At 41.5% G+C, this 27,717-nt stretch overlaps 1 protein-coding gene across 5 annotated transcripts in view; it reads left to right on the top strand.

Moving 5' to 3' along the window:
• The window catches only part of HECW1 (HECT, C2 and WW domain containing E3 ubiquitin protein ligase 1), a 259,900-nt gene that overhangs the window by 83,408 nt on the left and 148,775 nt on the right, over positions 1 to 27,717 (top strand). For all 5 annotated transcript variants that reach the window (XM_039378406.1, XM_039378403.1, XM_039378405.1 and 2 more), the window contains one exon: positions 17,999 to 18,106. In XM_039378406.1, coding sequence (XP_039234340.1) covers positions 17,999 to 18,106 — 108 coding nt within the window. The remainder of the gene's footprint in view (positions 1 to 17,998; positions 18,107 to 27,717) is intronic.

Raw genomic sequence — 27,717 nt, 5'->3', positions numbered from 1 at the left:
CCTTGCAAGAATGACTTTTTCTCTATAGCCACAGGATATTTAGATATGAACAATAATTATAGACTGAGGCAGTCTGGAGTTGTCCCAGAAAGTTTTGCGCTTTTTTGCCTTTTATTGTGTATTGGAAGCTCAGTTGAGCCATGCACATTACCATATATTTGGCAACTCCATCTAGTAAATCCAATCCCATAAGAGTAGTAAATGGTTTCAATTCACTTTTACCTGATTGTTCCACTTCAGTATAAAATTAGCTTTTTTTTTTAACCTGGTTTGGTTCCTATGGAAATAGTCCTGCTGCTGAGACTGGAGTCTGTGTTAACTCTTTGCCCTCTGGTAAATTTTGAGCATGATGAATCAGTTTCAGACACATTCCTCTATGTATTAGGGGGTCGTAATAATCTGCAGTTCTAAAGTGTTTCTTGAAAATTAGTGACTTGGTAAAGAAGATTGACTCCAATTGGTGCCCCCACAAAGGGAAATGTTGGTAAAACACTTTCCTTATCTATTTGGAAGGTATACCTAGCAGTTGTAGTTCCAACAGCACTGCTCAGATAGTGAACCAGATAAAGCATATGATGCTGTGAGATGGGCTTTTGGAGCAGTCATAGGGGACATCTTAGGGAGCCATGGTGTTACTGAAGTGCTTTAGTGGGTAAAACCAGATGGCTTGACATCATGTGCTGAAGATATTGGGAACACAAATGTTAGTGATGTAGGGGATGTCTGAGAAGGTACTAGGTAGGAGGTCTGAACATACAGAAGAACACTGGTGGCAAGGTGTTAGGTACGTGAAAATAAGTTCAGGATATTGGAAAGATTGGAAGAAGGGGTACACAAGGTTGGTTATTTAGGACATGGAGGGAAAGGAGTGGAAGTTACAGTAAGCCAGGCTGCAGTACTTGTTCCCGTGAGTAACCTTAAAAAATACTCTGCTTTGAAAATAAAAGTAGGCTTCTGAAATTTAAATCTTTTAGGAAAAAAGCAGAGACTGGATTTAAAACAGATGCCTTGAAAGCAGTCTGGTTTGTTGGCCTTAACAGAATAACTTGTGTTTACAGTTAAACTTGAAATGGAGTGTTTTACTGGAACAGATGAGAAGACCCAGGAGCCCCCAGTATTGGACACTAAGAAATACTGTAAGCCTATTCTGCAGTAGTGCAGGCAACTTATGAATGTATTGCCTCAGTAGAAAGAGGCAAAGCATACCTTCTGGTGGTCTGCATAGAGCTGTTTCATACTGACTGAACTTGTTCAGCCAGGTTTTGTAGCTCAGATGTTGCATCCAGGGCTGTGAAAACACATTGTAAGTTGGTTGGGTTTTTTTTGATAGGCAACCTGAATACATAGAGTTTTAACTGGGAAAAATAAAAATATACCCTGATACTCCTGCTTAATTTACTGCATCAAACTACTGCATTCCCAGACACCCCAGTAAATTACAAGTGCAGATTTTGAAGTGTGTCCTTGCCCCTGCTGGCTGAATGCCTATTGTTTATGACAATAGTTAATGACTTGTTCCAACAAACTCCAATGCCAAATGAAAAATGAATAGTGTGCCCAGTCCCCAGGAAACCAATAGTTGACCCTTGATGGCTTTGAAGGTGTTTTATTTCCAGGCTCTCAGGTTTCCACTCTAAATAACTGAGAAAATAGCAGGCAGTAGCACCCCTCATTCCCTTTTTGTCTTCCTTTCCCTTCTTCCTACCACTGCAAACCTCATGTAAGACGAGTTTTGGTTTTGGTTCCCCTTAAAGAACATTGGGCCACTGTGAAGATCAGTTGGGTTTTGGTGTTAGTTTGACATGGAAAACACTCAGAATTTAAGAACATAACTGACACTGTGGCTATATCCACTTTTACAAGTGGATACAGTAGAAATGGTTCTGTAGAAGCAAACATCTGATGAAGGCTTGGCTTTAGAACAGACTCAGTCTGGCAAACTAGGTTTGAAGGGCGAAGGGATTGAAACCGGGCTCTCCAGAGAGGAGCCTAAGGATGGAAAGCCCGAGTTAAGAGTGAAATCAGCAGCCCAGCTGAAGTGATATACGCCAATGCACACAGCATGGGTACCAAACAAGAGGAGCTGGAAGCCATCGTGCAGCAGGAAAGCTGTGATGTAGTCGCCATCAAGGAAACGTGGTGGGATGACTCGCGTGACTGGAGTGCTGCCACGGGTGGCTACAGGCTCTTCAGAAGGGACAGGCAAGGTAGGAGAGATGGAGGGGTGGCTCTGTATGTTAGAGAGTCTCTTGACTCTGTAGAACTTGAAGTCAGTAACAATAAGGTTGAGTGCCTGTGGGTCAAAATCAGGGGGAAGGCCAACAAGGCTGATATCCTGGTGGGAGTCTGTTACAGACCACCCAACCAGGATGATGAGGGTGATGAATTATTCTACAAGCAGCTGGTGGATGTCTCAAAATCGCCAGCCCCTGTTCTCGTGGGTGACTTTAACCCGCCGGATGTCTGCTGGGAACTCCACACAGCGGAGAAGAGGCAGTCTAGGACATTCCTAGAGCGTATAGAGGATAATTTCCTACGCCAGCTGGTAAATGAGCCTACCAGGGATGGGGCCCTGCTAGACCTCCTGTTCACAAACAGAGAGGGGCTGGTGGGAGATGTGGTGGTTGGAGGCCATCTGGGGCACAGTGACCATGAAATAATAGCGTTTTCAACACTCAGGGATGCAAGGAGGGCCATCAATAAAAACTCTACGCTGGACTTCCAGAGGGCAGATTTTGTTCTAATCACAAGACTAGTTCCGAGTGTACCCTGGGAAACAGCCCTCGAAAACAAAGGGGTCCAGGAGGGATGGACATGCTTCAAGAAGGAAGTCTTGAAAGCACAGGAGCAGGCTGTCCCAGTCTGCTGAAAGGCAAGCCGGCAGGGAAGATGACCGGTCTGGCTGAACAGGGAGATTTTGAAGGAAGTTAGGGTAAAAAAGAGAGCCTACTGATTATTGAAAAAAGGGCTGGCTACTCAGGAAGAGTTTAGGGTTATAGTTATGCCATGTAGAAAGAAAATTAGAGAGGCAAAGGCACAACTTGAACTGAATCTCTCCACCTCTGTGAAGGATAACAAAAAGTCCTTCTACAGATACATCAATAGCAAAAGGAGGGGCAAGGAAAACCTCCATTCTTTATTGGACATGGACAGAAATATAATTATCAAAGATGAGGAAAAGGCTGAGGTATTTAACACCTTCTTTGCCTCAGTTTTCAACAGTAAGACAGGTTGTCCTGAGGACAGCTGGCTTCTGAAGCTTGTAGAAAGAGATAAGAATCTGAATAGCCCCCCTGTAATCCAGGAGGAAACCATTAGCGACCTGCTGAGCCACTTGGATCCCCACAAATCTATGGAACCAGATGGGATCCACCCAAGGGTGATGAGGGAGCTGGCGGAAGAGCTCGCCAAGCCTCTCTCCATCATTTACCAACAGTCCTGGCTCACTGAGGAGGTCCCAGATGACTGGAAGTTGGTGAATGTCACGCCCTGACTGGAAGTTGGTGAATGTCACGCCCATCCACAAAAAGGGCTGGAAGGAGGACCTGGGGAACTACAGGCCCATCAGCCTGACCTCAGTGCCTGGCAAGGTTATGGAGCAGATCATCCTAAGTGCAATCACACAGCACCTACAGGATGGACAAGGGATCAGACCCAACCAGCATGGGTTTAGGAAGGGCAGGTCCTGTCTGACCAACCTGATCTCCTTTTATGATCAGGTGACCCACCTGGTGGATGAGGGGAAGGCTGTGGATGTGTCTACCTGGACTTCAGCAAAGCTTTTGACACCATCTCCCATAGCATATTCCTGAAAAAGCTGGCAGCCCACAGCTTGGACAGGGACACTCTGTGCTGGGTCAGGAACTGGCTGGAGGGCCAGGCCCAGAGAGTGGTGGTGAATGGAGCTGCATCCAGTTGGCGACCAGTCATTAGTGGTGTCCCCCAGGGATCAATGTTGGGCCCAGTTCTGTTTAATATCTTTACTGATGATTTAGATGACAGGATCGAGTCCACAGTCAGTAAATTTGCAGATAACACTAAGTCAAGGGGGAGTGTCGAACAGCTGGAAGGCAGGAGGGCTCTTCAGGGGGACCTGGACAGACTGGAGAGTTGGGCTGATTCCAGTGGGATGAAGTTCAACAAGGCCAAGTGCCAGGTCCTGCACTTTGGCCACAACAACCCCCTGCAGCGCTACAGGCTGGGGACAGAGTGGCTGGAGAGCAGCCAGGCAGAAAGGGATCTGGGAGTTTGGATTGACAGGAAGCGGAACATGAGCCAGCAGCGTGCCCAGGTGGCCAAGAAGGCCAATGGCATCCTGGCCTGGATCAGGAACAGTGTGACCAGCAGGACCAGGGAAGTGATTCTTCCCCTGTACTCAGCGCTGGTGAGGCCACACCTGGAGTACTGTGTTCAGCTCTGGGCCCCTCAGTTCAGGAAGGATATTGAGGTGCTGGAGCAGGTCCAGAGAAGAGCAACAAGGCTGGTGAAGGGACTCGAGCACAGGTCCTATGAGGAGGGACTGAGGGAGACTGAGGGTTTAGCCTGGAGAAGAGAAGGCTCAGGGGAGACTTCATCACTCTCTACAACTCCCTGAAAGAAGGTCATAGCCAGGTGAGGGTTGGTCTTTTCTCCCAGGCAGCTATCAGTAAGACAAGAGGGCATGGTTTTAAGCTTTGCCGGGGGAGGTTTAGGTTAGATATTAGGAAGAAATTCTTTATAGAGAGGGTGATCAGGCATTGGAATGGGCTGCCCAGGGAAGTGGTGGATTCTCCGTCCCTGGAGGTTTTTAAGATGAGACTGGATGTGGCACTTAGTGCCATGGCCTAGTAACCACGATGGTAGTGGATCAAGGGTTGGACTTGATGATCTCAGAGGTCCCTTCCAACCTGGCTGATTCTATGAATGCCCTTGAGTTGCTGTAGTGTTCAGCTTCAAGTGTTTAGCTTCATCAGGACAGAATTGAATTGGTGTGGCTGAAAATCACCATGCAGAGTGGTGGTGACAAACTGGGGACAATTGGAAGGGTTGTTACAAAAGCACACTTCTGACCTGAATTAAAATGCTAATGTATCCTATTTGTGACCAATCTATAGGGGTGAGACATCCAGACATCCCTAATGGCTTAGATTTGTGTGTGCATTTGCACAGATTTTATGAGCCTGCACTCCTGTTTAGACAAGGAATGTTCCTGGCCTTGTGGGTATGACCTTCAGAATGTAAACTGATATATAACTATGTTTTGAGTTAGCAGCCAGGGTGGAGCAAGAGAACCAAAGAAATTATGAGCTTTTCCCAGTCTGCTCAGGAGAGGATTAGTGTTGAAGCCTATTATTACCACTTGTATGGCAACACTGTTAACTCTCGCATTGCTGCTGGTCATTCTAGTGTTTGCCTCACAGCCACATTGTGGATACAGCCCAATCCTTTTTGTGACTGTTTGGGCTGGTGAAATTTGAGCTGAAAGATTTGAATGTAGCACTATTTAATATTGTGGGGGGTCATGAGAACATGGGAAATTATTTGCATCCTTGGGATATTAGACCATGTTGTGGATTGTTTCTAAACCTTGGTTTGGAAACATTGGAGTTGGTGTTAGTTATTTGTCTTGTGGAACTCCTGGTTATCCCAGGAAGGGACTATACAAAGGCAGCACAGAAGGCAGTTCTCACCTTATAGGAGTTTAATCATTGCCATGGTAGTATTCTAGGAAATATCTCCAAATAATTTTATATGTGTGTTGGTTTTGAAATGCATAAAACTTAGTCTGTTCTCACCACCACTGCCATCACTAAAATTTTGATGATACCTAATAAACTGCAGGCTTCAGAATAAAGGTGTTCCAAGTCTGGGGAAATATAGATGATACAAAAGGTTTCCAAAAAGAAGAGCAAAAGTCATGTAACTCATATGTTTTGATACTGTAGAGGATTTTGGGATTGCTATTCAAAGGTTAAAGTAGCCTGAAGGAAGAGTTAAAGGAGTCTTCCATGTACGGAAATTCTGTCTGCTTGCTCTTCATGTGAAGGAGCCACAGCTCCTTTTATCACAAGACAAAAAAATCACAAGATCCTTTTATCTGCAGAAGCTGGTGGAAGCTGGATTTAGCATTGGTTATCAGAAGTAACTTTTTGCTCATGTTCTCAGGAAATGGACTAGGCAGCCAGTCAATCTCTTGTAAAACAGTGTAAAAAATGGTCGTCATGTGACATGGCAAAAACCAGTATTGAGTATATCCACCCTGTAGCTTCTTGAAAAAATCTGTGCACACATACACAATTTTGATGACAGACCGTAGAAAAACTCCTTAGTTGAAGGGAAAATAGTAATTTTGACTCTTAAAATATAGATGTTATTACTTCAATGCATTTTAAGATTAGCCATGGTGAAATGACAAAAAAAAAATATGAATTGGGAAAACAAGCATTTCTAGGTGTTTAAGGCATACTGTGCCTTCAGGAGTAGGAATTACATTTAATTCCTTCTAAGCTTGAACTCTGTTCTAACTTCCCCTTTTATATACTATCTCTCAGCTCTGAGCAAAGCAGAGTTACCTCTAAATTGTGTCACAACTCACCTGAAATGTGCATTTGCCTTCCCTCAAAAGAACTGTAGTATTATGAACATCAGCAGTCTTTCAGAAACATACCCACCGTCAAAAATACATGGAAACACTCAAAAAGAGTTATCTCAGAAATTCGAACATAACAAAGCTCTGTTACTATTTAAAAGTCTCTGGAATTTAAGTTTTCTTTGCAGAAAAACTATTTGTAAAGAAAATGCCCATTGGGAAAAAAAGTGAAATTAAAACAAAGTTATGAATAATGAAGATACAGTGTTTGTATATTTTTTAAAAAAGGACTTTCGTTTAGTGGCTAATGTGAAGCAGATGGAATATTTGCAGTTATTTATCTCGAGGCTTTCTCTTTCTCTGTTATCTCATTTGCTATTGCTATTTGCTACAGTATGAAGCCTCTTAGATAAATTAATATGGACTGCTGGCAGCTGCCTGTAGATAAAGAGCTATCTTATAATTACTTCAGTAGCATTTTAGCTGCTACTACATTTCACTTCTGTCATTACCTCTATATCTGATGTAGAGGAGCTAATGAGAATTGTTTAAACCAGACTTCTGAAAAAATCATTTGCTCCAGTGTCTATGGACACTGATGTTGGGTGTTTATCAGGGGTAATATTATACTTTTCTTACTTGTATGAAGTAGACTTTCCTTCTCCCTTTCCTTCTCCCTTTCCTTCTCCCTTTCCTTCTCCCTTTCCTTCTCCCTTTCCTTCTCCTTTCTTTCCTTCTCCCTTTCTTTCTTTCTCTCTCTTCCTCCCTCCCTCCCTCCCTTCCTTCCTTCCTTCCTTCCTCTCTTTCTTTCCTCTTTCTTTCTTTGAAAGCAAAACATTAATTTATTACATTTACTAAAAATTTCTTCATGCACGAATCTTGTAGAGTCCAATTTGGCTTTTGATAGACTAGTTCCTCTGAAATTTATATAAGTAGAAATGTCTTGACCTAATTAGTGATGGAAGTTTAGCTTTAAAATTTTTTCCCTCCTCTATTTCATCCTGTGGTGTTATTGCTCTCCCAAAAAGGTGTAATTTGACAAATCTAATAGCTGTTGGTTAATAAACATTTAAACATTTGTTTAAACACTTTCTGGGTTGATTTTAGGCTTAGATGACCTGTGTTGCTGTATTGGCCACTGAGACAAGTGGAAAAATCTACATTTTTCTGCTGTCAGACTTGGATCAGAACTTGTTTGTACAGCTATTTTACCAAACATCCAATACACACAAGCAGAAAGTGTCACATGTTGCCAGCAGAGATGGAAACTGTTAGACACAGTAAAGTTTGTATAAGGCTAGGAGTTGTGGGTGCCTGTGTTACGGCTCTAATCCCCAACTCAGGTACTCTCTGTGTGTTTGGATGGTTGCTGCACCTCTCTGCTTCAGATATAGCTATCTATAAAACAGAACTCTTCCCAATGTGTCTGCTTAGAATGAATTTTGTTGGTATTTGGATTTGTTGTGTCCTGGGGTTGCCCATCTTTCCAGTCCTTTTATGGCCTTTGGAAGAGAACCTCTCTCTGGTCTTAGGGCTTCTCCTCAGAAGGTCATCTTGTGGTTGGGTCTCTGGCCAGGCTGTAATCACCTCAGCAAGCTAAGTTTTGTTCTACACCTGCAATTCTGCTCCCTCTGTAAAACACCAACAGAGGTGCCCAGTGGCCAGACAGCTTTCACTAGGCACAGCACTATTTATTTCAGCAACAAAAAGTGTCAGAGGAGCAAACCTGTAATAAAAACACCCAATAGAAAGCCTGCACAAATGCTGAGCAGAGAGAGTATCAGGTGTCGCAGGCCTTGGCAGATATATTAGTGCAGCAATGTCAGTTCTTTGTTCCAACCTGGCTGCTCCTTGATCCAGTGAGAGTGACTTATCAGCCTGAGTCACTTTTTACCTTTCCCGGTTTCTGTATCCGGTGGACCACTTCAGCCAGGTGAAACCAGGATGTGCTGTTTCCAGACCCACTGAGTGCAACATGAAAACAATTAGCTTTTGCATCTGTTTCACCCCTTTACAAGTACATACAGTCAACACTTAAATGCATATTCCCAACAAGTATGGCTTCTGACACATCCTCCCTTTCAGTGTTTCCAAGGTTTACCTCTGTCATTTGTGTGGTGTTAATGTTGTTAGTAGCAATGCACCAAAAAACTTCTGTAGAGGGGTTAGTGTAGTGATGGTGTGCTTTACAGTCTTTTAGGGAACTCATGGTAAAGAAGCCTGCAGATTGCCAGTTCTTTTCCTTAAATATATGGTTGAGGTGTTTACTGTGTGCCAAAAGATTCCCATTTTCATTTATATCACCATAAAATAACAGCTGTGGCAGCTCTTTCTAGGTGAATGGTGGGAAAGAGTTTTCCCCTTCAGCTGTCGTGCTGAATGTCAGGAGAGGGAAATAGTGCAGACAGGGTGTACAACGGCTTCATGCCTTCTCAGTGATTTCCAGGGTCCTTATGCCCATGGATGAAACTGTCTCTGTGCTGTGCAAGGATGGCCCATACCACTGTATAGCCCAGACTGATAATGAAGTCAGTAATTATCACCTACTAAAGATTTCTGAAGAAATCAGTCAGTGGGGCATATTGGTGCACCAAAAGCCGTGTTTTGGCCTCAGTACTTCAAAAGAAGCATAATTCATGTAGCACGTTAAGACTGTTGACTGGATAGAATCAATCACAGCACAAACAGTGGACTGCACAGACATCAAATTTTTGGCAGGATAAGGCTTAAAGCAGAAAGATTTGTTTTGTAGAGGTTGCCAAGCCAGCCATGTGGATTTTGAAGGTTCAGCATATGTTTTTCTTTTCTTAGTTTTCTGGTTTAGAACTAAATCATTCCCACTCCTTAGTGTTTATAACACTTAAATGCAGTGTTCATAACACTGAAATATTCCCATGCTGCCCTCCACAACTACTGTAATGACTGTGTATGCATTGACCTTTTGTAATGTTTCACATTCATTGATCTCTCCTGCCCTGAAGACATTTTTTTTCTTCGCTGGAAATCTTCCACTTTGTAATAAGTTTATAATTTAATACCATTTTTCAGATAAAATCAGTCCAGATTCTCAAGAGATTCTTTGCACCATGGTGCTTCAGTGCACACATCTGAGTTGTGTTTGGCTTGGGTTTTTTTACTATTCTATCAGATCTCAGGCTCCTGTCTAGTGTAGTCTGCTGTTATGTCTTTCAACAGTGCTGTAAGCCCATTTTTCAAATATATTTCCCCCCTATTTAATGAACATTGTTCACCTGGACAAATGTCATCCTCATTCACCTTTCAGATCTTCCAATGTCCCTTTATATCATGTCTTTATACTGCCTGAGGCCTGCAGCGTCTCTTATTTTAATATTTTCCAGCAAATTTCATGGATGCACTGTTTTCTCTTAATCCTCATTTTCCAAATTACACTGTAGTCAATAGAGAAACTTCTGCTGACTGTGGGAACTTTAGAACCATTGTTATATTAAAAACAATCAAACAAAACTCTTCCATGTTGTACCTTACCACACGTAGTGTATCTTCACTGGGGCAATTTGATCATCCTTGTTTGGATTCCTCCCTCCCGTTTTCAGTTCTCTGTGCAAACTAGGCATCATTAATTGTGGGGAAGTTTGTGCAATGCATAGCTGAAGTGGAGCTGTTGCTGTACTTAAACCCAGATGTGGTCCATCTGCTGCAGGGGTAAGAACAAACCTGGAAGTGCAGGAGCTTTAAAGCAGAGCCTGTAGCTGGGACAGGCATAGCTGAAGTAGCACTCAGAGCTATGTGGATACTGTCACGCTTCCAAATGCACGCAGAGCCAAATGACCAGTATAACTGGACAGATGCTCATCCCACTGCAACCTGACATCTGCTGGGGAGGTTTTAGCCTCTGCAGGTTGTTATTGCTGAGCCTCAGCTCTTTGCTTTCCTCATTCTTTTTACCTTTTCAGATGAAGATTTGTGGTTGTTGGAGAGAAATAGGTGAGTGATGGCTTGCTCCAGAGCACAGGTCCCAAATGCCTCAAGGACACCATAGAAGAATAGAGCCTGTTGCCACCAGCTCTGCTTTTAGCCAAAGACTCCACTGTTGCAGGGAAGGAGAGGCAAGACCCTCAAGTGACAGAGCTCAGGCTCTCAGCAGGGTTAGCTCAAGTGCAAGGTGGGCAGGACAGTGAGGACAGACTGGATCCACACTTCATCCAGAGCCTTCTGAAAACCCACAGGCATATCATTACCAAGATTTAATAGGGTCTCTGTAACTGGCAGTTGTTTGCTTTTTTAATTGGTGTTGGTATCATGAAAGATGAGAATGGTATCTCCCATTTTTTGGAGGCTACTGGAGTGGTGACATCATCATCCTTTGATGATGTCATAAGTGACTCTGAAAGGAAACTAGATGTTCAAAGGTAAGTGTTTTGCTGAAAGTTGCAACTCCTTGATTTTAAGAGTGGCTGACGTCATTTGGGTAATTCTTTCTGCTTCAGATTAGGTGGTTCGGGTTTTAAACCAACATGCCTGCCTTTCTGTATGCCAGTTTTACTTAGGACCACCGTCTTCTGCCCTCAGTGACTAAGAATTGTTGCAACTTTGACAACTCTGTTTTATCACAATTTGTGCTCTTCTATCTCCCTTCTTTCCTTTGGTCTTTCTCGTGCCATGTCTTCCTCTCACTGCTCTTCTCCACTCATTGTTCACGTTTTCTCCTTCCCAATTTATTTTTTTTTAACTGGGTAATTTTGGGGGGATTAAAATGGAACCATTCATGTACTTGAAAAAAAAGTATATGCAAAACTCTTAGATCAGGGACTAGGCTTGCAGCACCAATGGAGGATTAGGCCCTTGTTGTTCAGCACTCTTCTCCCTAAGAAGTTATAGAAGGAGGGATGCTAACTGTAAATTGTACTATATTCATTGCCTGCAGCAGAAATTGGCAAATGAATTAACAGTGAAGTTTCAATCCATACTGGAGCTTAATATGTAGCTGCTGAAGTCAATGAAAATGTTCCTATTGACTCCTATAATGATAGCCATTATTTGTGATTTTTTTTTTACTGTGATATCTTTGTAAATAAGAAATTGGTATCTACATCTTCTGCATATATTTCTCATTAATAGCTCCTCTTCTGCAGAGTGATGACTGCTTGTGTTGTACAGCTCTTTAGAAGCACGATTTCCAAGGGCTAGGTTTTGCAATGCTAAAGGGTTGCAAAAGGAAACACTTGCATGGCCTGATACAACCCACTGCAAGCTACACTTGTGAATTGTAGAGGCTGTTGTCATCACTGAGTTCTTCTTCAAGTGATAAATTGGGTGGTAAGAGAATAAACATCAGAAATAAGACAGTTATCCATGGCTTGCACTTCTATTATCTTGCAAAATTATTTTATTTTATTTTATTGACATTCTCTGAAGGGTCTGGAGCACGAGTCCTATGAGGAGAGGCTGAGGGAGCTGGGGTTGTTCAGCCTGGAGAAGAGGAGGCTCAGGGGAGACCTCTTCACTCTCTACAACTACCTGAAAGGAGGTTGTAGCCAGGTGGGGTTTGGCCTCTTCTCCCAGGCAACAAGTGACAGGACAAGAGGGCATGGTCTTAAGCTGTTCAAGGGGAGGTTTAGGTTGGACATTAGGAGGAATTTCTTCACAGAAAGGATGATTAGACATTGGAATAGACTACCCAGGGAGGTGATGGAGTCACCATCCCTGGAAGTGTTTAAAAAAAAAACAACTGGACATGGCACTTGGGGCCATGGTCTACTTGACATGGTGGTGTTTTGGTCATAGTTTGAACTCAATGATCTCAGAGGTCCTTTCCAACCTAATTAATTCTGTGATTCTGTGATTTACAAAATCCCTTTCCTGCAGCTTTCCATGCAAGTTGCAAAACAGATCAACCAGAGCTCAACCAATTTGTATAGAAAATTATTTTTAAAAGCATTTTACTAGCTATCTTTATATTTCATTATAGTAAAGACATACATATTGACCAAAGCACTTTTAAATTTCAAACTAAAGCAAATTTATTCAGCTGAAGACTGGAAGTCCTTCTGTAAATTCAGAAGTGCAGTAAATTCAGAAGTGCAGCATTTCTTTTTCATAACAGATCCAGACATAAAGCGTAGTTTTTATTTTTGTGTCGTAATTGCCTTAAGTTTATAGAAAGCAAATGATGTAGAATGTAGTGCTAAATCAAATTAGTGATGGATAAGAGACTGGAATAGTGTACCAAGATCAGGCACTTAAACTGACACTGCATTCCAGTCTCATGTTAATTATTTGTTTCTTTGAAGGTAACACAGGTTATTCTAAATTGTATAGTGGTTAGTCATGGAGAATGTGAAAAGATAGGCTGGTCATATATATCAGTAAAATATTGAGAGAGCAGAGTAGGTTTTCCATTTCTGCTTCTTAAGTAAAACCAAGCAGACCAAAAGGGTCACTCAGCTATTTGTAATTTGAACTCCATCAGTCCTTCTGAGGAAGATGTGTTGACTGTCTGTTTCTCTGTGGGAATTTCAGGCAAGCTTTCAAATACAGAAGTCCTGTCTGTTTAGTGTAGGCTGCTGATAGCACTTAAAGTCACCATTACATATTTTACGGATCTTTTGGAGGGGTGGCCTCAATCAACATTTTCCCTAATTCCTCTGAAGAACAGCATGCTTTTTGTCAGCTGGATACTGTCTTTCATCTGAAAGATAGCTTTCTTTAACACACTCTCTCTTTCTCTCTCTCTAGTGCTTTTGAAGTATATTGGGATGCCCAGCATGGAAGTGACAGCACAGAATATTTTTAGCAGTAAAATGCTGTGCTTGGAGGTATCTGGCTTAGTGAGGAGAAATAGTCCATCAGAATTGCTGTTGGTTCCCAAACCACTTGTTTCTAGCATGTCTTGGTCCCTCTGGCTGCTATTCAGGCCCCAGCTGCCTGGCTCTGGGTCATTCATCACCTTCTCAGTTTCCTCTAGGGGACTGTGTGAGGTGTGGGAGGTCTGTGGGAGCTGCTGCTCCTGTCCCAGTGCAGCTCTGCAGGTCTGTGGCTGCTTCAGCAGGAGGCAGCCGATGCTTCTGTGTGCCCGAGAGCAGGAGAACCAGAGAGCAATATCTGCTAGCTCCCCATCTCAGACACCCTCACCATCCCTGTCTCTAGCTCCAGGAGCAACTAATGATTTTCAAAGTGCAGCACATGCTGAATACTCCCTCGTTTTACACTTTCCTAATTAGTTAGCTGTTTACCATGCAGGGAAATGAAGCCACAGATCTGAGGGCAATGGCAAAGTGTTTTTGGCCAAGCGGGGCCAAACCCAGGCTATGCAGAGGAAATAGAGAGCTAGTTTAAAGGTTAATCGCATTTCAAAAATAGAGGGAGGGAGATGCGTTATAATGCCTCATTGGAAAAATGTCAAAAGCCATTAGCTGCTGGCTGAAATATATGAAAGGGAGCAGCATTAACTCTGCTCTTCTTTTTGTGTGGAGGTGAAATGAGGCATTTCACCATTTACCTTTGGGAATTAAGATGCAACATGTTTTAAAGGTCAGTTCCTTTGTTATAGGGATTTTCAGTAGAAACAGGAAATTAAATTTATTTTCCTTTGCACATACTCTTTCTCCTTTACATACCACACCATCTATTCACTTACGTATGGCATGAATGTTGATAAATATAGGTACATACATATGCACATATCTGTAGTCCACTTAACAGCTTTGTATTTCACATGCACAATTTTCTTTGTCAATGTGCTACATACATAATGTCCATGTTCCAGGAATAGCATGCCTGGAATAGTATCATTTGCCAATTAAAACAGGTCGATCAGGCATATTCATACATTCCAGCCTCCTGACGAGTTTCAACTACTTCTATTTTTGACTTGCCAGAGGATATTTCTTTCTTATCTTCCACCTCCCAAAAATACATACCGTCAAAAAATGAAAGAGCAAGATTTCCCTTTTGGACCTGAATGTATTTTTCTAGAGATAAAATTTGTCTGGTTTAAAAATCCCAATGAACATGAATTCCTACTGGACTAAAAATAAGTTTTATTTCTTTGGAAACAGGAAAGTACCTAGCCTTTCAAAAGAGACAGTCAGGGTTTAAAACTGACTGTGAGAAGAATCTACATACTGGATTTCTAAATCATGACAAATACGTTTTGTATAGAAAATTGGTTTTATACTTAAAGGCTCCGCTGCTCCTTTTTGAGGTGACCTGCATATTGCAGAGCTCCATAAAGTCATATTAAAATATCCTTTCTGCTGCCTGAGTGTGTATTTCAGTGGTCACTGTCCATAAACTGTGTGCACATGGCTAGTTCCATGTGTGTATCCCTTCCTTGGGGACCTGCTTTGCTCTGGACGCTGTCCTTCCTGCACAGCCCTGTCTCTTGCCTCCATGGCAGGAGGCAGCGTGCAGGTGCTATTCAGTGGGAGCAGCTTGTTCCAGCTTTCCTATGGTTTCACCTGTCAGCTGTAACCATAAGGGATAAGCTTGCTTATCCCTTCCCTTCTGTGCTCTTCTACCTTGGACATGCAGATGGATAGTGACCTTCCTTCTCAGCCTGGTTTTCCAGACTTCCCGTACATTTTCAACAGAAAGGAGGAAACAGCTTTTTGCAGTCCTCCCCACTGGCTCAGCTTGCAATAGGAATGGGATTTAGTTTGGATATGGGCATATGTCAACCCCTCTGTCAAGATAGAGAGGTTACGTGATGCAGAGTTCACGCTGCCTTTGTGCCAGCTGCGGGAAGAGGACAACAGCCCATGCAGTGGCAGTGCCAGCTGGCCCCCTCAGATACTGTGTATGAACAGAGTATTTTAAAGCTGATTCTGAGATGTCTTGTGCCACTAAACTCTAGCTTAAAAATGTCTGCAATTTCTTAAACAAGGCCATCCAGTCCAGCTCAACTAAGCCTCCTTAAGCAGGCATGGTATTTCATAAACAATATATTTTGAGGAACAGTGATTACCCATACATCTTAATAACATGGCAGGTGTTGGAGCATCTCCAGCAGCTTACAGAGACTAAATAGGACAAATAAATATCAGAAGTGATGAAGCCAGAGAGCAGCATGCTGGAACTGAGGGATGTTCTCAGCACCCCAGCAGGATGAGAGCCAGGCAGGGTTCCCAGGCTCCATCTCAGAGCAGCATTTCAGTATGTGCTCATCTTTAAGTATGAAATGTTTTCCCTGCTAAAGCAAAAAGGGACAGTTAATAAGTTTAAGTTTTCTCTCATGTACACGTGTTCCTACTTCCACAGAATGATGTGGGTAATCTTCGATAATCTGTATCTAGGATGGTCCTACACTGAAGGGATTCCTTAGTAAACCAAACTCTGAGAGTAATGGTTGTATACTTATCTGCCTTTTTTAATATAAATAATATGGAATTTAAAAGAAGACAGAACCAGCTATAAAGTATAGCAGAAGAGCAGAAATCATACCAGAGGATTTTACTATTGAAGGGTTACTGCAGAGGTATACTTCAATACAAAGCATGAAACGCAGCTAAGTGAAATAATTTCTAACAATTAGCAAGTCAGCAAAGGAAAAATTTATTGTAGATAGCATTGCTATTTATAATTATCCATTGCAATCGTTAATGACTTCTTTAAAAGGATTTCTGTTGTAAATCTCTCAAGAGAGTAGCATTGAACAGTTCAGTGTTGGTACCCGCTTACCTTCCTCCTTTGAGAGCATGACTGTGTAAAACCAATGGGACAATGTCGACATCTTCTTGCTGCTTTACTCTTTCAGAGAAAGTGTAGTTTCCTTCAATTTAAAGTTTCCTTTTTTTAACTAATGTGATAGTCTTTGAGTTTCTCAGCTGTGTCTGTTGGACTGTGTCTTTTGCTCTGCATTTGGTCACACCATCAGTCTGTCCTCAGGCACAGTGACCCTTGTTGTATGGGTGGCATTATCTTTGTTTTCTTGTTGATATATGTAACAACAAAGCCAATTCATCCCAGTGTTTACAATTGATGTATTTTAATCTCAGATTGAGTGGTTCACATTTTTTCTCAGTTTTTAGGGTGACTAATAATTAATATAATTGTCTTCAGAAGAGAGTCTCAGCACCCACCCAGGACTGTTTCTGTAGCAAGGTTGAGTTGGTTAAGGCACAGTTTTACAAATCTCTGTTAAAATTAAAACTGTCCTTATCTCTAAAAGGAAAAATCTGGGAGATTGCTGGCTGGTCTCTGCAGGCAAAGATTGTGGCCTTTTGCTTTGTCGGAGCACAGATGTGAAATCCATCCCCCTGAAGCTGGAGCAATGAGGCCACGGCCCAGCCCATCCGAGGTTGCTGCTTCAGCCACTTCAGTTCGCGGCCATTTCGGACGACCCGCGAGCCCCACTCCTCTGTGACCGGCTGGAAATGTCTCCATATGACTATTTTATTTTTGTATTTAGTGACGGTGAAAACTACGAGTGCTGGCCTGTTATGGTGGCAATATGTGCCTTTTTATGTGCTTGAAAGTGGGGCATAAGCTAGTAAGTTGGTGAGTGTGGACCTGAGGCTGCAGCATGGTCCCACTGGCTGGTTTTTGAGCTGTTTGATAAAAAGGGGTCCAGAACCATGCCCTTGCTTGGAGGCTGGGATGTGTTTGCTCACATCTGCACCACATGGGGCTTGCAGATTGAGAGTGGTCTGGAAAACAGCTTTTTGAGGCAGTGTAAAATGAAACTTGGAAACAGACTAAAAATTTACACCTGTGGACAACCAAAAATCCGCTCCTCAGGCTCACTACCTGCCCACCTTTTATTTACACACAGACCTGCATGTGCAAGGGGGTCTCTTCTTCAGCCTTGGTTCTCAGCAACTTCTTAGAGGTTATTAATTTTTATAGGTTATTCCTTGACTTCTCTGAAGATGAGGTTGGTAGTCTGACAGCTGCTAGGTGGCTCAAACACTGCAAGAGGACAGTGTTTTGTTGTCAGTCAACAACAGTTCTGGAGGCCGAGGGTTGTGAAGGCACCCGGTGAGTGGGATTCTTCAAAAATAATTGTCCCTTGTGGTACGCTGCAAGAAATAACCACATCTGTTGTGGTACAAGTAAATGTAGTACAGACACCTGCATGTAACTATTTTCTGTGGGGCTTTTTTAAAGGAAGAGTTGGTGCAAAGGAGGAGGATAATTCTATGTTATTATTAGATTAAAATAATTATTTTAATTAGGTAGTGGTTTATCCATGGTAAGCTAGATGTTTTCATGTTTGAGAATTTTGTAGGGATGCATTTTTTAAAATTAGATTTCAGGAAAAGATGTTATTTTTAAGAAAGTCTGCACTTTTAAAAATATAAATGAGTGATAAAGCTAATTTCTCAACATGTGGTGCCAAGCTGCCTAGCAGTCATATCCTGTCAAGCCAATGGCTTATTTTCAGCCTGACTCTCTGCTATGCATATTGTCATAACAGGCTCTTGATGAGACTGTTTTCTTTATTTGTAGATGAGGTCTTGTCTGAAAACTTTCTGGACTACAAGAACCGCGGTGTCAATGGCTCTCACCGTGGACAGATTATCTGGAAGATTGATGCCAGCTCTTACTTTGTGGAGCGTAAGTATTTTTCCAATTCTGCTATGCTATAATTCAGTCACTGCAGAAAGATAATTGAACTGTTATATTTGTTTTTATGATGTTTTTATGCCCAATATGTCTCTTAGGAAAGGCCAAAAATGTTACCAAAATCTTCAAATGTATTGAAAGAAACTGAATCACTTGGCGGAATAGAAACCTGCAATTTCTGCAAACATTTGTGGGCATTGACTTATTTACTTTTTTTTTTTAAAATACAGTTATGAATACATGTTTTACGCAATTTGCTGCTATTTGGACTATATCATTCGCTATGAGCTGCATTAACTTTAGTATGGTATTAACTCAGGGGCGTAATCTCAATCACACCAGCTTTTAATTGGAAAACTTCCTGGTGTATCCAGCTTCCACCAGATTCAGGTGGATTCAAAAGTAAAAAGAGTCGAGTTCTGATTATCATCTAGACCAATAAAGGTATAACAGTATGTAGTTGCAGCAAGGTACATTAATTTCAAATTAATTGTTCCTCATAATATTAATATATTACCCAGGGCATCTGATGCAATGCAGTGTAACTCTTTTCCACCCCCTTAGCAAAGAAAATGCAGAAACACTGAATTTGCTTCTGCAAAGAACTACGTACCTTATACAGCAAGTTAACATTTCCAGCCCTGACTGTCCCATGTCTCTGACCATTCGAGTCCTTCCTATTTTCAAAGAGTTGCCACGTGCTAGTGTGAATGGAATTCGTGGTCATCTTTGGAGAATAGAAATAGGGTACTCAAAAGACTGGACTGAGATCTATAGCAAAACATCTGCAGTGAAAGAGCCACATGTATCCTTAAGGAGGAGTTAAGCATGAAGAGTAGCAATTTCAGTTTTACAATTGTACTGAATGTTTCCAATGATCTATCTGAGCCTCCTGGACAAAATTCAGACATTTGGTAAAAGCATTTATAAATTGCTTGACAGTCAGGTATATGTGTTTAAGACTGTCTGAATTTGAGAGCAATCAAAGGAATCTTTGATATAACCTATATTCTAAAGGATTTGTAAAGGACAAGAGTTATACTTCTTTTATCTACAACATTTACCTTAAGTATCTGGTATCAGCAAGGATGCTACATGTAAACATTTTACAGATACTCAGTCCTAGAAACAGGTTATCTCTTTGCAATATGAGGCATTGCTGATGATCTGTAATTCCTGGTGTTTAACTAAATTGAGAATGCTACTCTAAAGAATTAAGGGAGCCGCTGAAATGTCTACAGGACATACAGGATGCTTATATCTTGTGTTTTTAAAAATACATGGATGGGAAACTGTTTAATATATAAGAACGGTGGGTGTAGTTATCCTGGTTTTGGGACAGAAATTCATTGCAGGATCTAACTTGTAAAGCAGACTCTAATTTGCAGCTGCTTTGAGCCATGGTCACTAATCTTTGAGACTGATCATATTTTCTTTTAGCTGTTAAAGAAGCGTGGAAAGAAGATACAAAATCCCAGACTGAATTTTGAGGAGACCTTAGTACCTTGGTTTATTGAGGAAGTTTACTAGGCTGCTAGTAGCTTTCTTGCGTGATCCACAATATAAAAGCCTCTTTAGCTGGGCCACTTTTCATTAAGGGCTCAACTGCACAATGAATTATGTCAGGTTAATAGGTTGCCCCCATTAGCTGAGACACAGTAGCTTTTGTTAATTGATTGCATGTGCATTCTTCACTTGCCCTACTGTAAGAAAATGCAAATTAGCATAACCATCCTTCACTGATGCTTAAAATAAGTTGTACTACACCATAGTTGGGCAGCCCATGGTTGGTAAGTTGCTACCTCTTGGTAATTTGTTATGCTGGTACCATTAGGTTGTGAATGTCAGCCCTGAGATTGCGCCAGTGCACTCATCAAGGACAAATCATTGCCTTGTCCAGAATTAAAATAGGAGAAAATGAAGTAGGCAGTAGTAAATAGCAGCACATGTGGATATTCTTAGAGCTACTTGACTACTGAAGTGGGAAGTTAAAGTGGTGAAGAATGTTGATGTATGTCAATTTTATATCTCTAAAGGCACATTTGAGGATTCCTGCTCATTGTTGAGTCTTATATATGGAAGAACACAGCTTTGCAGTTGATTAAATGTTATGTTAAAAGCTGCAGTGTCTGAAAACCTCAAGTATTTTCTATCCAAAGAGGATGGTGTAAACAATCTTCCTTCAGTCTGTTATTTTTTGGACAGAGATCATATCTTCCTTTTATGTTGCATAGCACACAATATGGTGTGCAAGAATCAGAAAGATACTGGTCATCAAAATCAAACTCAGATAAGAAATGTAGCTAAGATATGGTAATTTATTTTCAAGGTATCTGTATTGTTTTTCCATGTAATATGTTTTAATTCCCTTAACTTGCTATTGACTGGAGCATTGCTGATTACAGCATTAATTCTCTATAAAACAGAGTAGCTCAGTTGCAAAGGCAGCTTTTAATTTCTTCTTTTACTTTTCCTGTAATTGTTTGTACTTTGGTATCTTTTCACCACGAGTCAATATTGGCTATTAATCAACCACACAGAGCTTCAGAAAAGGTTGAGGTATACACTGCAGTGTTTGGCCCATGATAGCTGGTAGGAGCTATGATAAAGGGGAGATTGCTGCATGGCCAAATAAAGAATCAGCTTTATATAGAGAATTTAAGTTTCTCAAGAATTTCAGGCATCCCATACAGACTGGTGTGGTTCCTGGTCTTGAAATATATAAAGGTTTAATATTTTTGGTGGTGCTATTGTATTAGGATTATTATAGAGGGACCATGGGAATCATCCTGGCCAACCTCAGGAGTCAAAGTTTTTCTATTGTGTACAGTTAGACTGTAGGACTCCCCCCGGGTTGTTTTTATACCACATTTAAGGAAATTACCCTTATGCTGTGACCAGCCAGCCATTTGACAAAAAGAGCTTAAAAATATAACTTTGAGCCTTTTTTAATTAAAGAGCTATGTGGGGCAACTTGAAAAATCAAAGGTATTAAAGACTAGCTGATTTGTAACAGTGAAATTCCCATTTATATGAAAAAAAGAAGCATTAGAAAGGAGGTCAAGTGTAAATAGAGAATTAGTATTCATTTCTGTATTGATTATGGAGGCATATATAAAATATTTGGGAGCATTTTGTTCAAAAGCCTTAATGTCCCCCAATTAGTTATCCTTTCTTTCCTACATTTTTGAAAACTAACAAGCAAATGAAATATGACGCTCTTACCATGTAACCTGTAGTCATTATGCCACTCTTCAGGTACTTAACAGATTACTGACATCTAATCACTGTAGATAGTAATTGGAATGCGATGGTCTGGGACCTGAAATAGGCGTGAGTAAAAGGAAAAGTGTCTGCAGGTTATTTTCTTCATGGTAGCAGATTATCACAGCAGAAATTTATCCAACACAATTATAATGATAATTACTGGCCAAGAGGGTCAGCCTAAAGGACCACACTAGAAAGAAATTGTGCACGTGCTGCTATGGGAAGAAGAAACGAGCAATGAGAAGTGCATCACGAGTGGAGAACACGAAGGAAAACATGGAAAGAAATTTCAATGCTTTTCTGCCTTAATTGGCCTTCTTGTTCTTTCATAAAACTGAAATTCTGAAATTTCAGATGCTTCTCTGTTGTTTAAGCTGTACTTTCACAGTATTCTCAGTGGACTGCCCAGTCAGAGCCATTAAATGTACCTTTTTCAGGTGTATTTAAAATCTCACTTGGTTAAGAAAATGCTTTTTGTGAGGTAGGTCAGTCACAATGCAAAATAGTTTTCTTTTTTTTGAAACATGCTTCTATGTTTTTGGGGGTATTTGGGCAAAATATGTGTTGCTTTTCAATTTGCTGATAGCCTGCATTGAGAGCATCTACAGGGCCTTATCTGTTTTCTAAACAAAAATAATTTCTTTACTCATACCCATACAGCATTTTCAGATACCACAGATGTTTAAAGTTTGTGTTTGTTTTAGTGATCTACTTTTTCACCTTGAAAAGGATTAATATCTTTCCCAGAGAAGCACATGCCTTTCTGCTTTGGATTTCACAAACTTGCAACATAATGTTGCCAGATAGATATGTAACTGGTATGAGCCAGAGAGGGAATTGCTTCCAAATTACAACATGAATGCCAGCGGAACAGAACTCATCTCCTATTAATACTCAGCAAACAAAAAGCCTTAACAGCTGCAGAAGCAATGTTGCACTACAGCCAGTTTTGCATTTCTGCAGAAGTCTGGCAATTTGGGTTTTTCTGACAGTCAGTGATAAACAGGAAACACCCACTGTAGCCATGAAATGGTCAGGGTTTGTGGAGAGGGAGGAGCCAAGAGAGGCTGGGTGCCACTAGGGGTATGTGCTTTGTGTTTAGGCTTGGAGAGCACTGCAGTGAAAGAACCAGCCTGTAGTGGGTTTTCCAGGAAAGGAAACATGCTCTGTCTCACTGCAGCTTCTGGCACACGTTTTGGCTTATACAACAATACAGAGAAAGGGTATGCAGGAAACTGTTTCACTGAGGTGTGGTGCAGCATCATCTTGTGAGCACAGTATCAAACTAGCTTATCCTTACTATAATGAGTAAGGTTTTGACACTATTCAGAATTGCACTGCAGATAGGCAGATACCTGGGACCCCCCCCTTAATCTACTAGCCTCTGTAGGTGTTTTACTATCTGACAGCTAAGAACCACTTCCAAGGATGACCAGTCATCCATGTGGCATTTTTATGCAGAAACTTGTGCAGTAGTTGTTTGTTTAAATTTGTTTTTGTTGTTGTTGCTGCATTTTTAATAAGAAAGATGGATGACAGGCCTTGCAGGAGACAGAAATGGTACTCATTTACTCTTATTTACTGACAGGGAAATAATGGTAAAAAATAGGTACAACTAAAGTCAGAGATCTGAGACATCCTGGTATATCTGCAGGTAGAAGGTGTATGTTCTAGGTCATGGTCAATATATGCCATATATGTGTGCATTTATGGAAAGGTGCAGGAATGTCCCCAAACTGGCAATCAGCCCTTTCATCCGGGGCTCTCTCTAGAAAACATATCTTTTGCATATCTTTAGGAGGCTGATATAAGGCCTGCTTTGTACTTTGAAGGTACAAATTACTGAAGGATGTTCTAGCCTTGAATGTTTCCAACTAAATAAGGCACAGTCGTATCGACAAAAGCTCTAATGAAACTAGAGTATTTTCGGGACACACTGTTGACAAGTCTAGCCCACTAAAATAATTTCCTGTTTCCATTTTCAGTGCTACAGTGTCTTTCACATCATATACTTCATGAAAGAGCATGCGAGAAGGGAAAATACAGACAAGGCTGTTGAAGTCCATCCTGATACACCTTTTAGCACGATCTATAGTCATGCTGCATGACTTTAACCTTTGTGAGTCCACAGATGGTAAAAACCAGAGCAACACAGAAGCATCTTTAACAGACTATTTAGCAGAATGGTTAAAGGTGTTGGAGAAAAAACAGAGATGAAGCAATAAGAGAGACTTATACCCCAAAAAGTGCATCTACTGTTTGTCTCTCTCCCAAGGAAGACATGCCATAGTTTTGAGGTTCTTTCTCTTCATCTCCTTGCACATGTATTAGTCTTATTGGTGTTTTTTGGCTGTCTTCAACCCTACATAGAATTTTTAAATTCCTCCTTCTTTTCCTCAGCCTGTTACTCTTATAGTAGTTTAATACTACACTTCAGCCGGGCTTAGCTTTGGGAAGAGGAGCACAGTCTGAAACCGGATTAAGGCATTTCCTGGTTCAGGGATGTTGAGGTTCCTCAAGAACCCTGTGCTTGGGATCCTTTGTTCAGCCCTTTAATCTTTGCCGTTACTGTATTTCCTGTTCGTTTTCCTCTTGCAAAGTCTTTCTTTTGCAGGCAGCAACCTATCATAAATGGAAACATAGGCCAATCCACACAAGACGTTAGGCAGCTATTTCTCAGCTTCCTTCACGGTTGCACTGTGGTAGCTTAACCAAAAGACTTGTCTGGAAATTGGGTTTTTCTCAGTCTTTTTCTCCCTTTACACAACTTGTTTTGACACTTGGGCATATTTTGTTTGCGCTTTGGAGATCAGGGCTGTTGTTTTTTCATTCACACACAGGAAAGGAGATGCTTATGTTGCAACATGCATGCTTAGTGACACCATGCTGGGGCAGCCTTGCTGGTCCCCACACTACCTGTCCTGTGCTTTTCATGACAGTACTTAAAGAAATTAGAAAGCCTTTGCTTTTCCAGCAAACTGGAAAGCTTTAAATGAGAAATAATGCCTGATCTTAGGCATTAATGTAAGAGCAAATCTTTCTGTACTAAGCCATAGTTCCCGGTCACAGAGACCACAGCTTACATGGAGTCTTTTCTCAGCCACTTAACCTGCACAGAATCACAGAATATGCTGAGTTGGAAGGGACTCTCAAGGATCATTGAGTCTAGCCCTTAGCCTTGCACAGGACCATCCCCAAAAGTCACACCATGTGTCTGAGAGCATTGTCCAAACACTTCTTGAACTCTGTCTGGCTTGGTGCTGTGGCCACTTCCCTGGGAGCCTCTTCCAGTGCCCAACCACCCTCTGGGTGAAAAACCTTTTTCTAACATTCAGCCTAAACCTCCCCAACACAACTTCAGGCCATTCCCTTGGTCCTGTCACTGGTCACCACAGAGAAGAGATCTTCTTCCCCTCTTCTTCCCCTCATGAGGAAGTTGTAGACTGAGTATAGACATTGTATCAATGCATTGGAGACTGGACATCATCTAATTCTCAACAAAGTGGTCAAGAAGTTGCAGTAACATTTAACCAAAGTTTTAGTGCTAATTATACTGAGATTTGGTGCTTTTGAGACCAGGTTTGGATGCACAGATCTATTGTTTGTCAACTTTCAGACCTTTTGAGTTTTTTTTTAACTACAGTAGTGTCTAGTGTCTGCCAAGAAGAGTAGATCTTCTTTTCTATGTACTGAGATAATTTCTGTCCTAAAGAGCTGATGTCAGGTGCATTCAGTGCAAATGTTTGACGCCTAACTTCAAAGCTGAGATAGAAAAGATAGATTAATAGATGAGAGATGGAAACAGAGACACAAAGTGAAGAAGTGACTTGCCAATGCATGGGTATAACTGCAGATAAGACTTCAATTTCTGTACTCCCTGCTTAGTTTCTCATCTGGTAATTTTAGGCTACCTCTAGTCTGTCTGCAGTCTGAGCTATTGGGATTTACTTAACAGTTGTACCTTGAAAATAATTGTGCCCTGTTAAATAGTACATTCCTCTTCCTTTTGTTGTTCTGCTGGAGAGATAGGAGAGGTTTGTTGTGGCCTCACTGAAGTTACAATGAGCCTCAAAAGAGGTGATAATGAAGGAATCAGGATTTTCTTTCCTCTTTTTTTCTGTTTTATTTTTTATTTTTAAGCCAGCTCTGAGCACACTGGATCTGCTTTTTGTTTTCTTTCCCAGAAGTTGTCAAGCTGAGGAATAGCAGTAACTTCCCCTTGCAGTCCAACAACCTGAGACTTACCTGGTCAGTCCTTTACCTAGGAAAGACGAAGAGTCATCTCGTTGGCTGAACTGGCAGAAAAAGTGCATCCTGGTGAGGATACCTGGCCCCCAGGTCAGGTGCAAGCTAGTGCCAAGTGGTACCGCCTGAGGTACCAGATGTGCCTCCCATTGTGAGATGCAACAGCATGTGATTTTGTATCTTGGGAAGAAGATGCTTGACAATAAGGCGGGAGGGAGGGGAGAATCACAGCCCTTTTCTGTTCTCTTCTTCATTCGTCACATTGTTTTCTTCGTCCCCATTATCATTTTTCTCTGCACACATCTGCTCAGTCCCCTAATTTTACCAGCTCTCCTAACTTGGGAGATTTGTGACTTGTGGGTGGACACATGACACCGGCCTTCTTTCAGGCTCATTTGATCTTAAAGTAAGGGGAAAGTTGACAGAGAGTTAACATTTTCCAACCAGGAGCTTGTTGCTTAGCACTCTTTACAAGAAACAAGTAAGGCCTGGGGAGCATCCAGTAGTGCTGCCAGTACCAGGAGGTTGAAAAGAGGCTATGTGGTCTTTAAAGTAGTTCCTGCTTGAATCTGTCCATGCTGCAGCATGAAAATTTGTGGACAGCTATAATTTCTGGTCTGGTCTGTGCCACTCCCTCTTCTCCAGACCTCACTGGAGGTATCAGGTAGGGCCTACATCCTTCAGTACTTCTGGAATTGTTTATTGATCATGCAATTGCTCCCCAGTATAGAGTAAAACAAGTAGAAGCCATGAGTCCACTCTGTACCTGGAATGTGCCATGGAAGAAATGGTAGATCTTTGCTTTGGATCTGGGGGAGTCTAACTGTAGGTCCCAAAGTTTGAAAATACGGGTCCACATAAATGTTCATTTTGGTCTTCCAGTCATATCAGCAATATTCTCAGCCATGTTGTACTTGCTTTAGGATCAGAACTCCTGCACATGCAATGTGTTTTCTGCTTTGGCTTTGGTATCACCGAGTATACCATTGACCATATCGTGCACTTGAGGAATTTTTTGCAATTTGCTTGTGACCCTGCTATACTGTTGTCTGATTTCAGCCAGACATTCTCTTTCTCATGCCTTCTGGTGGATATATCGAGCCTGCGCAATGGATTGTTTTAGGTGAGACTCAGCATGCACAGAACTGGACCCACCCTTTAATCCTAAGGTTCATCTGCCAGGGCCAAGCGAGCTTGGACGCTGACAGTGAGGTCCTTAGGACGTAGGTTTAATTAGAGTGTCCTCTTAGATGGATGGCCTTACAGGGCTAAGCGAGTTCCATCTGCCCAGGTTTGGAATTAGAGTTGTCCTTCTCCTAGGATGACTGCCAGAAGGCTAGTGAGCTCATCCTGCCCATTGCCTTCTGGTAATTATGGCAATATTTATCCAAGCAATGGATAGTTTTATTAGGCAGACAAAACTTACTTGGCCTTCCATGTGGAAGGCAGAATTATATCTGTGGTGCAATACTGTAGTAACTCATCCTGCTTCTGAAAAAGTGCATCTATGATGCAGGAAACCTTTTGATAATTGGGTTTTCTCATTAACTAGCTAGTAAATATAGCCTTGTTGTTATCTTACTCCTGGTCCAGGCTTTCCTGCTGTAGGTACTGCCAGATGTATGCCATTTATACCCAGAACAGGCTTGCTAAGAGAGTGGGAGGTCAGTGCTGTCTCCCTGCAGGGTTCAAACACTTCTGCCCAGCAGAAACATCTTTCTGCAAGGTCTTTGATATTGGTAATAGGATCTTGAGAGCCTCAAACAAATAGCGTTTTATACTTTCCAGCTTTTCTCCAACCCTTTCAATACTTTAGATGTTCACTTTACCCCATCAGTACAGCTATAATTTCTTCCCATATCTAATAGCTTTTTATATAAAGAAAAGGAGAAAAAACAACAACCAACCAAACAAAAAAACCCCAACCTCAAAATAGTTTTGCTGTAATTGTTTATTAATTAAATTTATGGAAGGATGCTTCTTTCTATCCTTCCCCTCTCATTAAATTATCTATGCTAATTTCATTATACATTCTCTCATTGAGCACTGTCTTGCCTTCTAAGAGTAGCCAGGAGTGTTTATTCCAGACC

The sequence above is a fragment of the Pipra filicauda genome, unplaced genomic scaffold, assembly GCF_003945595.2.
Source record: "Pipra filicauda isolate LSUMZ 115617 unplaced genomic scaffold, ASM394559v2 scaffold137_size4652046_pilon, whole genome shotgun sequence".
Lineage (NCBI taxonomy): Eukaryota > Metazoa > Chordata > Aves > Passeriformes > Pipridae > Pipra > Pipra filicauda.
Note: the sequence above shows the minus strand (reverse complement) of the source record. Positions and strands in the feature narration are given on the sequence as shown.